Source organism: Solanum lycopersicum, chromosome 1 (assembly GCF_036512215.1).
Source record: "Solanum lycopersicum chromosome 1, SLM_r2.1".
Classification (NCBI taxonomy): Eukaryota; Viridiplantae; Streptophyta; class Magnoliopsida; order Solanales; family Solanaceae; genus Solanum; species Solanum lycopersicum.
In genome coordinates, this window is record NC_090800.1 from 82,026,205 (window position 1) to 82,038,170 (window position 11,966).

Below are 11,966 nucleotides of genomic sequence, written 5' to 3' on the forward strand. Positions count from 1 at the left end.
TCAACAACATGTCTGTTACTGAGTAAAGTTTGATGGACTCTCAGATGATCTATATATTCAAATTGTTTGCCATACCTTACGACTTCTACTCTTCTAGGGATTTGTAGGATCATACTACCAGATGCATGTACATGTCTATCCTTTGCCAGACCTTACGACTTCTACTCTTATGGGGATTTGTAGGATCACCATAACAGATGCATGTACATGTCTATCAACTGATCAACCAGTCAGACTGAAACTATGGGATCTTGAAGATGGACAATCCAGCAGGTGGATCGAACATTCCATCACGTTACCTGAAGAACTAGTTAGATGTAATAGTGAAAGCTGGTGCAGTTTTAGTTACCTTCCAACAGGTGAGATGCTGCTGGCTAAATCCTAAAGTTAATGATAATTCTAGTTTGTATGTTTTTTCCAGTATGTGATCCAGCTGATGTTGTATCCATTGTGTTCAAACGCCCGTTAATCCATGTTGTATAGGATGAAAGATGTACTGGTTTCTGTAAAAGATCTACATGGTTGTGTGAGACACAAGTGAGCAAATCACGGAGATGTTTAGTAATCCTAGGATCACATCCACAGTTAGTCCATTCATCCTGGCAGTTCCAGCTCCATATCAAGGTCAAGATCGATATCATCACTAATATCAATATCGTCATTATGATCAAGCAGAAAACCTTTAAACTTGTTATCCAAGACTTGTTTAGAAATACCGTGGTAAAAAGGACAAACGTCGATACCTATTTAACCAAATAGGATCATCAAGTTCCTATAGAACCTATTATTAAAATGCCCCTAGAGGGGGATAAGGCTTTTGTAGTTCCATGTCCCTCTTACAAAGATAAGGAATCGAACTTTCACAACAAGATGAAACTAAGCTCAAATGTCCTGTCAAGTAATCAACCAACTGAGTTCATATGTCTCAAAATCAATTACTTGATCAGAAAATAAGTGCTTCTAGAAAGTAGCACAAGTTATTTTCAAAGACTAAATAGAAATCTTGGCTCCGCCACTCTCCTACCCCAGGGAGAAAAAACACAAGGTAAGGAACAACGCAGCAGATAACAGCAAATATGAACACAGTAATTAAAGGGTGAAATTATTTACATTGAAGCTAAACTAATAAAACAAGGGGAACATTGTTTTGCATCTTTCCCCAGTGAATAGTCTTGAACTTTGTAGTTCAGCTTGATATTAAACAGGACTAAGAACATCATTTACAGATACATAAAGTCAATGAGTGCGGGAGTCGGTCATGGATCAACAGGGCCTGCAACTGCATCATCAGCTGAATCATATTCAGCTTCACTCAACTCCTCATCACTTGACTTCTCCTCAGGGGCAGCAGCTCCAACATCTTCAGGCTTGGCATATTTCTGACAAAATTCTGGATACAAAGCATGTAAACACCACGTTAATAACATATGTTGAGCTCTAAGGAAAATGCAGAGAAGTGACCTATTAAATGTAATGGTTCCAACCTACTAGCATGTTCAATCATCATTCTAACTCGTGGTACACGAATCTATAAAGGTAATAACCTTCCATATATTCATGCATCAGAAGAGAAAAAATATCAGCTATACTTGCTATCGCATAATGGACCATGACATTGCAAACATCTATTCAGCTAATCCACTTGCGGAATGACACAACGTTTATACCATCAACATTTTTATGCAAAGGCTAAAAATAATAGATTTCCCTCCACTCAAGCCTATTAAACCAGCAAACTTGTTAACCCTGCAACTTTTGAGAATCTCTTCACACTCCATTATTGCCGTGCCAACATGTGCAGATACACCAAGACACATCCATCACCCCATTAACTCTTAAACCAGTTAGAGAATGAGTAAAACGGTGGAAAATAAACATTTCGAATAACAATAGAAGACAAGCACTTCAGTTTAGGAAGTTGCACAACCATTTCACTGCCTTCCCCATTTTCAAAAACCAGAACATAAAAAAAGAGCATCTAAACACTTGTGCAATAGAGCAATTATGCTGCACACTAATCATATGACCTTTAACTTTAATGCTTCGTCTCAATACTCGTCTTGGCCGTTCATTTGCAGTGCATACAAACCAATACTTCGTAAAGAATTTTCAAAATTTATCCAAATTTGCAAGGACTTGTTTAGTAATAGACAGTGTGATACCCACAAGAGACACAAAGGAAATAGGAACAATCAATTGTGAATAGCAAATAGTCACAATTGAAGTTGACAGTATCACCAAAATCAGAGAAGCATAAATGGGTCGCGCCTGAAAACGCAGGTCTCAGTTTAAGCTATCTTGGTACCAGTACGATTCCCCAGAGCATTAAGCAAAGAAATTTCAGTTCTTCTCTAAGTACTCAACTTGAATTTCACGGCGATAATATTCAGTTTGGTTTGTCCCTACTTCCTACCAGTACAATTCCCCAGAACCAATCAGTGTTCCCATCTCTTTGATTTTAGTTTTGACTTGAAGGTCCACATAAAATGCAGCAAAGACACTAATTACATTATTTCTTTTTGTATTTCAATTTTATAAGTGGTGCTAATAAGGACATCAGGATTGGAGAACAATGTAGTTTGTAAAACAGGACTAGAATTGGGAATGCTGGCCACACTTTGCTTTTACCCACCAAGATTGCTTCTTCTATGGGAAGAAGGTGAAGCGAGATCTTAAGCCGATGTTGGTGCATTACTAGATGGCATTTGACAGCTTAAAACATATATGTTTCTAACGAATGAGAACACCTCATTAGAACTTACTCTAAACTTGAAAAGGTAAACACAGTTTAATTATAGAACACACTGTCTATAACAGAATGCTTATGGTTAGTACCTTGAACCTGCAATTGATTCAAGTGAGTAAATAAAGGCATTAGAATGTGTCAATACCTTTAACTCTTAGTTCATAGGCAGCCCGGTCTCGCATCATAAGGGCAGCAGCCTCTCCATTCAATGGGTCTGATGGATTTGGATACAAGAGAAGTTGTGGAAGAAACACTTCAAACACATTTACCAAATCTGCAAGGTTGTTTAATACTTAAATAACTTACTCATAATTATATTTTTAGAGAAGTAAAACTTTTCAAAGTACAGAATTATGATTTATAGGTGCTGTGATTTCTAATTACCAAACATGGGACTCCAAGTCTGATTGATAACATCTAAACAAACTGAGCCAGACCTGAAAAATGATTACTTGTAAAATGTAAGACCTTCGTTAAAGAAAACAAGAATGATTAAATCTCCTTCACTTGTACCGGTATCAGCACTTACATCTCATCAACATTTGGGTGGTAGATTTTATTAATAAAACCAATGGATGGAGATTTATATGGGTAAGCATCAGGAAGTTCCACCCTTATTTTCCACACACCACCATGATAAGGACCTGCCAAAACCACCATCAGTATGAGCAGAAGCTGAAGAAAACGACCCATCTCAATAACAACCACTGCTACTATGCTTCAGTCCCAAACAAGTTGAGCAAAACAACCCCACCCCCACCCCCAAAAGAAGTCTTTCAAATTGAATTCCACTTAAAGCAAGATGTAACTTGAAGATCCACTGGTGAAGAGACAATAAGCAGATATAAGCAAAACTACTAACTACAGAACCAAAAGATGACCCTTTATCTATTCTACTTTAAGACCCAAAGGAATTCCAGACATACCCAAGCAGCCTTAATGAATTTTAATGGCAATTTCCTGATTCAATTTCACAAATAGAGGGCAGATAGAAGCAAACTGGGGTATACATTAACTACCCAAGTTAATTTCCACTCTTTTCCTCATACCCTTTAAAGAATCTTGATCAAAAACCAAAACAAAAAACACCATCAGAGGACAACTCAAATAAACACAATCAATAATCAAAAACAACAAAGACCCTCTCAAAGAAAAACCTCAAAAAGCTAAAAGCTTTAACACAAAGGCAAAAAAAAAAAAAAGATTGAGAAAAAAGGCAAAGAAGATTACTTTCAGCAGGTCCATGAAAATGCACATAAAACTCTTGCATGCCATCATTAATCATCTCCACCTTGTAATCGCTCATCATTCTAATATAAACAAACAAAACAAATATATAGAATCAAAAGAAATAAAAAAATCAAACAAAAAACTAACTCAAACTTAACAAGAACAAAAAAAGATCAAATTTTTAACAAGAATGATTAAAGATTCACAGTTTCATAAGGTCCATTTCACGGCGTTTGCTTGGAGAAGACATGGTTGCTTTCTTCTTTTGGATGATTCTAGAGAGAGAAAAAAAAAAAGAGTTCTTTGTAATACTAAAAATGTTCAGACAAAGAGAGAGAGGGGAAGAAGGAAGTAGTGATAATAATGATAAAGTCTTTCTCCCATAAAATATTAGACTACTCGGTTATTTCTTCGTTTCAAAATAAGTGTAACGTTTAATTAATCTAAATTTATATTCACTAAATCTTTTTTAATATTTTTTGATTTAAAATTAAAACCTTTGTAAACTAGATTTTATAATCACTAAAGGAATAACTAAGATTGCCTTTACTAATAAATATTTCTTGAAAAATTGAGCATGGTTAAAAAGAAATAGTACTTCAATGTAAGAGGGAAAAAATATTTAGTTTTGATTTTAAAATTTTGAAATGATGTATATTTTTAGTTAAATACATTATTTTATTAGAATGATACTTATTTTAATACGGTGAGGTACTATATTTATAATTTATCATAATTAAGAAATCTGCATCTTTCAAAGATTCTTCATATATATGCTTTTTGTCACCTACCATCTCTAATCCTATCCATATTATTCAATTTTCATAATCTTTATCTTCCAATAATTTTTTCTTGTCAACTTTAATCCATTATGAGGTAATTAAGAAAATTTAAGGAAATGGGTGCAATAATGTGGCGAGTGATGATATTTCTATTGGTAATATTGTTAAAATATGAGAGTTTTAAAAAAAGGACTCGATTTTATAAAAATATTGATAATAATGATTTGAAATTAAATAAATTTAATTTTATTAATTAATTTATTTAGATAAGTATATTGGCTTTTCTTAATTATTAAGTCATAATATTTAGATTGAAAATATTCACAACCAAATTATTATAAATACTATTAAATAAAAAGTAGAGTAAACAATGTAAATAGTTTTATGGAATTAAGTCAATAAATAAATAATTGATATCTTTGAAATGAAAGGAACTTATCACAAATAAGTGCTTCAAATGCTAACTCTTCTCATAATTGAGAGATAAGAAAATAATTGAAAATGGCCTAGCAAACAAAGAAAATGTATTACTCCGCTCGTTTCAATTTATATAACGTAATTGGAACAAAAAAAGATTTAAAAAATAATTAAAAAATTTACAATCTTAAATATATTATAATATTTAAACAATTATAAAACCTTTAAAATTTATGAGTTTAAATATATCATAAGAGTAACATTTCGAAAGAATCCATGATATGTAAAACCAAATAATCATGTTTTTGTTCAATGAATTACATTATGGAGAAGTGTGTTTTTAACCAAACTAAGTCATTATATAAAGTCATTCACCAAAATAATATGTTTTTCTAAAATTTTACAAAACTAGTATAAACATATTCCACAGTAACGTTTTAGGATATATTTTATTTTTTAAAAACTGCTGACGTCAGATTGATATATGTTACTGTAAGTAACGTTTTACTCCTAAAACGTTACACATATTAATGTTTTAGGAGTAAAACGTTACTGAAAATAACGTTTTAGGAGTAAAACATTACTTACAGTAACATATATCAACCTAATGCTGTTAGTTTTTAAAAAATAAAAATATATCCTAAAATGTTAATGTGAAATACGTTTTTACTAGTTTTGTAAAATTTTAGAAAAATATATTACTTTGGTAAATTATTTTATATAATGACTTAGTTTGGTTAAAAATCTGTAAAGCCTCACACTTTTTATTATTTTTTATTTTTTTATTTTGTGGAATGTCGACATGTAATTAAATTAGGAAAATGTATATGGCTGCCATTACGTTGAGTGGACAATTTTTAAGCATTATTATAAGTATAACCTATAGTTTCTATTTTGTTTAATTGTGATGAGTAGGAGAACTTTCATTTGTCACCTATTTATTTAAAATTGAACCAAAGTTTCCTTTTCTCAGTTACTATCAAATACAAAGGTCAATTCAACTGATTGAGACCTAAAGAAAAATAAAATTAGGAGATAGACACTATACTATCACATTTAAACAAAAAAATAAATTCATAACTAAAACTCTAGCTCCGAATGTCAATCCAAAGAGGATTCTAACTACTAACATAAACTGTCAAATTAGCTAACAGAAGAATAATACAACACCGTCCTATAGATTCTTTGTATAATGCATTATTAGACCTTTTATTTTTCAATTATTTGGTGTGGACCTATAATTATAATTCAAGAGTGAATTATTCTATCAACAATTTAACTCATAAAAGTAATCCAAGGACAACTTTGTAATAGGAAGGGCTCATTTGGCGTGCGGAGATTATTTTATCCTACGTTTGGTTGTTTGGATAAGAGATAACAATATCATGGAACATACTAAAATGATCTCGATTAGCTATACTAAATGTTAGTCTCATTGGATATCTTTGTCTATCACATCTCACGTACCAAATGAACCTGAAGAGTATACAACAACTGGTCTGAAATACTCAATAAGGACAATTCAAAAGCTTGGCAATTTCAGAGGTTCATAAAGTAGCAAAAACAAGATAAATAGTAGAAAAGAAAATCATCAAACAAAGAACAATGGTAACTTTAGTAAAGAGCAGCATGTATATATTGATATATAATCTCAGAGACTTGCTGCTAGATGAAAGTTTGTGTTCTTAGAAGTCTTGTTTCTTTGATTCAAGCACTGCTAATCTAAAGGGAGTATAAACTGTATACATTGAGAAATGCAGAACAAAAATTGATATCTGTAAAACTCCCCTCAAACCCATTGTATCCACAGACCCAAAAAATATTGCTGATGTAAAAGAGAACAAGAGACTCCGCGAATTTACATTTCTGAACAAAAGCCATTGATGTTAACATCCATCCATCCATCCACCTGTTTGTTACTATATGGGATCTAGACGTGTTTTCTTTGTGGAACAAGAGATAGAGGACTTAGGATCCCGCCCAAAAGAAATAGACCTAGGTCCACACCCTGATTCATCATCATCACTGTCAACGTAACTTGTATTCATCCTATTCTGCTGACCTATGCGGTGTAGATTGTAGACATTGAAGTAGTAGCTTACCAAAGATTCTCTGCTTCTGTGAGGGAAGAACTTAAAAAGGTCAGGCCAGTAACTGAAACTTTCATCCTCAGATAAAGGGATCGACTTTGCTATATCATGGAATTTCTGTTTGTCATCTGATGTCCAAGAGAGTGCAACCTTTTCACCCATGCAGTCAAATTTCCAGTGATAAAAGGCGGATCCTAGCTCAACTTCAAGCTTCTTTCTCTTCTCAGATAGGTGAAACCTAATGCAGTCATAAGAACCTGCATATTCACAACCACATGTATCATCCCTTCCTTTCCCAGCAGGATCTCTTTCAATTAATATTCTGCGCTGTTCATTTTTATCCAGTGGCCAGATTCGGGTGCCCAACCATTTAGAGTCAGATTCATAGATGTCCTTATTACACTCAGGAATATCTGCTTGGAACTCCGACCCAATTGATGCTATTTTCTTACGCCGACGGTTCCACCAAACTCCTGACTCTGCAGAAGAGTCGGTAGGTCTGTTTATCAGAGTTGCATCAATATGAGAACCTGATTTTTTCGAATAATCTTTTGCAGATTGGACCCTTTGGCTGCACCTTAGCTGCTCAGACCCACTATTATCATCATACATAGATGGATGCATTTTCTGTTTTTGCTACAATGCGAAAGAAAACTTGAATTAAACCAAGCCAGAACTTGAGAAAATTAACAATCTTCAACAGCGCCTAAATGTTTGTATCATCATGATTGACTAGATGAGTTTGAAAGCTGGAGTAAGATAGAAATGGTAAAAAGGTTCAAAAGACACCACACTACTTTGAGTTCTTCATACTGTGAACTACACATTTTAAGAATGTAAAAATACTGAATAAACTGAGGAATGCTACTTGGTTACTGAATTAACAGCTTATCTAGCATAAGAGGGCACACTGCATAAAAAGGGTTCACAATTGGAAGCACAAAAATCTCTCCAGATGTATATGCTGTAACACATTGGATACTGTGGAAGTCCATTAATTATGAATATAAAACATGCTACACAAAAATGGAAAATGGAAACAGATAATTAGCATTTCCAGGTAGAAATTTGAATGAAGTATTTTAGATCAGGGAAAAAAAATACTCAGCCATTAAAGGAGAATAATTGAATTGGTAGACATAAGGCCTACAAGGATCCAACATGCCTTACTTTTACTAAGAACACGATCTTCAAAACATCAACTATGGCAAATTCAAACAATCTGGAAAGCGAACTTCAGCCATCCCAATTTGCTGACATTTTTAAGCAATACACTAAAATATGACAAATCATACACATAAAGAATGCCACTTTGCAGCATCATAATTACGAAAACTTTTCAACTCAGCATCCTATTAGAACCTCTTGAATCTGTTCAAGTTGAAGAATCTTCCAAGAAGTGTCTGCCCATCTTACACTTGGAGAAACCAAAAGTAGCAAAACCATGTTAATGGGGACCAAAAGTGTAGATATTAGACTAGGGATTTCACTGGTTCTCAGATTAGAAGAAATTGATCTACCATCCATATATTTAATAGAAAGGGCTCATATTAGAATATTGAGCATATTGACAAGTTCCAAAACACACTAATGAGTAATGACATGTTAACTCCTATTGAAAATGGATACGATTCTAGCATTTATCATTCCAACTGAGTCAATGTCAGTAGAGAAGAAAACAAATTATCATGTTTCACACCATACATCCACTTTCTTAAGCTTTCTCATGAAAAGTTCCTCTCCCCCTCTTCCCAATACTCCCTGGAAAAAGGAAAGCTGAATGGAGCGGTTGAATAAATAAACTCTGATATAATCACATAAGCAATTTCCAGTTTTTTCTGAATTCCTCACAATCTAAACATGACAAATTGAATACATACTAACTTGAGCTTTTCAAATTTGAGTTTGAAAATATATACTTCATACTCCTAAAAACTATACTAATGCCCTTTTAATAGTTGAACAGACTTCGAAAAATACATGTCATTTGGAAATTATAACTCATCTACACTTCTATATTGCAGCCCTGTACTAAAATATTTGCCATACTTTCCTTTGAGTTGTACCAGAATGTTGTCCATTTTGAATGAGAAGTATCGGTACAATTTAAAAAACACAAAGTTTACAAGCCTAATATTCTCTTCTTAATAAAAATTTATCATCGATTCTACTATTCCACGACACAAATTTGAAAATATTACACATGTTTCTCGATAAATATTAAATAGTTCACATTTTCAACTCTTCTTATCAAACATGTAATGAATTGGAACAGATGTAAAATAGAAAAGTAAAGATGCACTGTTGAAACTTGAAAGGCCAATTTGACCCTGAAAGTCAAGGAAAAGTAATTCATATGAACCTTACTTTGTGTAATAAAACCTTCCATCTCTGAGGCATTATTGAACTTTTAAAATTATAACTAATAAGATAATGCACGGCACATGTAAACTAGATTTGTTTTGAACAAGCAAAAGTAGTCTTTGCATCGCCAGTTAAAGGTGATTTCTAAAACTCATAGATTTTTCACTGCCTTGACCCCTTCTATGTTTCAACTTTTCCAAAAATCTAGAAATCCTTAGTCAGACCCAACCTTGCTGTAGAACTGTTGCATACCCCCTAATGTAATCATTTGAAAACATTTTCTAATAATCAAGAAGAAATATTGAGCAAAATGCGACAGATATGGATAAAGATAAGTTATAAGATGCATGAAGGTCAATCGGACATGCCCGCTTTCAACTACAACATTATGTCATCAACTTATTAAAATGCAGTTGACATTCCACAGGAGCTACATACATGAAATACTTTATCTGGTAAATCACAATAAGAGATGTTGAGAAAAAAAAATACTTAATAAACACTTTGGAGTTTCTATATATAGCAGAATGAAGTACCTGCCATATGGAGTTTCGAGTACTTGTATCCACATTCCCTTCCAAAAGCATTTCATCTCGTAACAAAAGAACCTTCTTCCAAACAACCTCATTCCCATAAGACTTCCACTTAGATTTTTCAGGCAGATTCCCAATGGCAGGATCACATGGATCCTTTGCAAGTTCAATAACCCACTTGAGCATGTCCAAGTTAGAATCTCGCTTCCTCTGCCTAGTAATGCTATCTTCCTTATCCCCTCTAAACTTTGTTAGGCCAATGTCATCTGAGCCACCCTGAACATCTCCATTTCCATCATCAATCTTCAGATGTTTTTCATCATAATTGACACCTATCTTTCCATCACTATACTTCCTCTTCCTAATAATGCAATCGTCCTCATCCTCACTTAACTTCATTAGCCTATTGTCATGAATCCCCTTAACATCCCAAACACTACCGTCCAAACTTTGCTTCTCAACAAAATCCTGAACCTCAATATGATCGCTCAAATTTCCATCAGCCGCAGGATCAAACTCCATCTTCCCATGTTCTTCGTCTTTCTTCTTTTCATCACAAATTTCCATCAAAACCCCCTTCAAATCCAGCTCAAGGTCCATCCGAACAGCACTAAAACCCAAAGCACTCTTCTTAACCTCACTCTTTTCATTATCAGGTTGCTCAAGTTTCACCATTGCTCTGTTCAATGCATCCAAGTACTTAACATACACCAACTTCAAAGCCGAACCAGTTGTTAAATCAAACCCACACTCTACAGCAACCACACCCCAAGACCGACTTGCACAAACCCTTTCGTACCCACCCTTCTCCCTCACAACCAAGAACAGTTTGCACAAATCCACCGCCTTCCCATCACCGAGCATCCGAGGAAATGGCCTAAAACACAAACACCCATTAACCTCTTTTAACAAACGATTAACAAGAACACTATCAAGCTTCGAAACATTTTCTACTGACCTGAAACTTTCTAAACCAAACCCATCAACTCTCATCGACCACCCTGCCATTTTGCAAATCAAAAACCCATAAAAATCTCTTTTATATCACACCAACACGAAAAAAGAACAAGAAAACAAAAACCCATACAAGTAAACAAGTGTTACCATCTTTTAAACAAAATGAAAGCAAGTAATGTTCATGAGCATCAATTAATTTTCACCATTTTTAGGCGCCAAAAGTTTTTGACCCTAAAAGATATCCAAATTTTACAACTTCAAGAGGGAAAACGGAGTTGGGGGTGGGGTAGGGGTGGGGTGGGGGGTCTAGGTAGGGGTGGGGTTAGGTTGATTTTCGAATTCTTGAATAGGAAAAAATACTCTGTAGAAAAATCTTTAAAATACAGAGAGAAATACCAGTTGAGAGGCTGAGGATGACCTTTTATTTCTTTTTTTCTTTCTTCTCTTCTTATTATTTTTCTTGGTCCTTTGGTTTCTCTAAGCCATTTTTTTTTTCTTTCACAAAGTTTTGTTGTAATCCTTTAAGATAAAGATTTGGGGTTTGCTTGTAGATCTAAAATTTATGTGCAAAAAAGGAAGAAAAATAAGAGTAAACAAAAGAGAGAAGGGGTGGGGTGGGGTGGAGTAGGGTAGGCGAATGATTTATATATTAGGGTTTTTTTAATTAATAATAGAGCTAACTGGGTTGGACTGAGTCGATATGATATTTTTATGGGCTTATACTATCGAGTCGATATGATACTTTTATGTGTTTTATGACACTTTTATGGGCTTTAACAGATTTACCGTTTTCTTAAAAAGGCATTCAGATTGGGTACGAGAACGATTTGTTTATTTAGATTTCTAT

At 33.9% G+C, this 11,966-nt stretch overlaps 2 protein-coding genes across 9 annotated transcripts; both read right to left on the minus strand.

Annotated features, from left to right (window-relative positions):
• Positions 1 to 1,065: 1,065 nt before the first annotated feature.
• LOC101265863 (ubiquitin-conjugating enzyme E2-23 kDa) lies at positions 1,066 to 6,153 on the minus strand. The gene is made up of 6 exons (XM_004229897.5): positions 4,183 to 6,153; positions 3,977 to 4,056; positions 3,276 to 3,390; positions 3,131 to 3,183; positions 2,892 to 3,020; positions 1,066 to 1,390 (listed from the first exon to the last, which is right to left on the minus strand). Exons 1-6 carry the CDS (start codon positions 4,224 to 4,226, stop codon positions 1,257 to 1,259), a joined length of 555 nt encoding a protein of 184 aa, XP_004229945.1. The 5' UTR covers positions 4,227 to 6,153; the 3' UTR covers positions 1,066 to 1,256.
• A 635-nt stretch (positions 6,154 to 6,788) lies between these two features.
• On the minus strand, positions 6,789 to 11,966 carry LOC101263855 (AT-rich interactive domain-containing protein 1). Of its 8 annotated transcripts, none has more exons than XM_010328229.4 (4): positions 11,516 to 11,791; positions 11,121 to 11,163; positions 10,166 to 11,039; positions 6,789 to 7,901 (listed from the first exon to the last, which is right to left on the minus strand). In XM_010328229.4, the coding sequence occupies exons 2-4, from the start codon at positions 11,153 to 11,155 to the stop codon at positions 7,095 to 7,097; spliced, it is 1,716 nt and encodes a 571-aa protein (XP_010326531.2). In that variant the 5' UTR covers positions 11,156 to 11,163; positions 11,516 to 11,791; the 3' UTR covers positions 6,789 to 7,094. The 8 variants fall into 8 exon arrangements, with proteins under 8 accessions (XP_010326531.2, XP_069144138.1, XP_010326535.2 ...); XM_069288037.1 differs by having other exon boundaries at positions 11,538 to 11,687; XM_010328233.4 differs by having other exon boundaries at positions 11,267 to 11,647.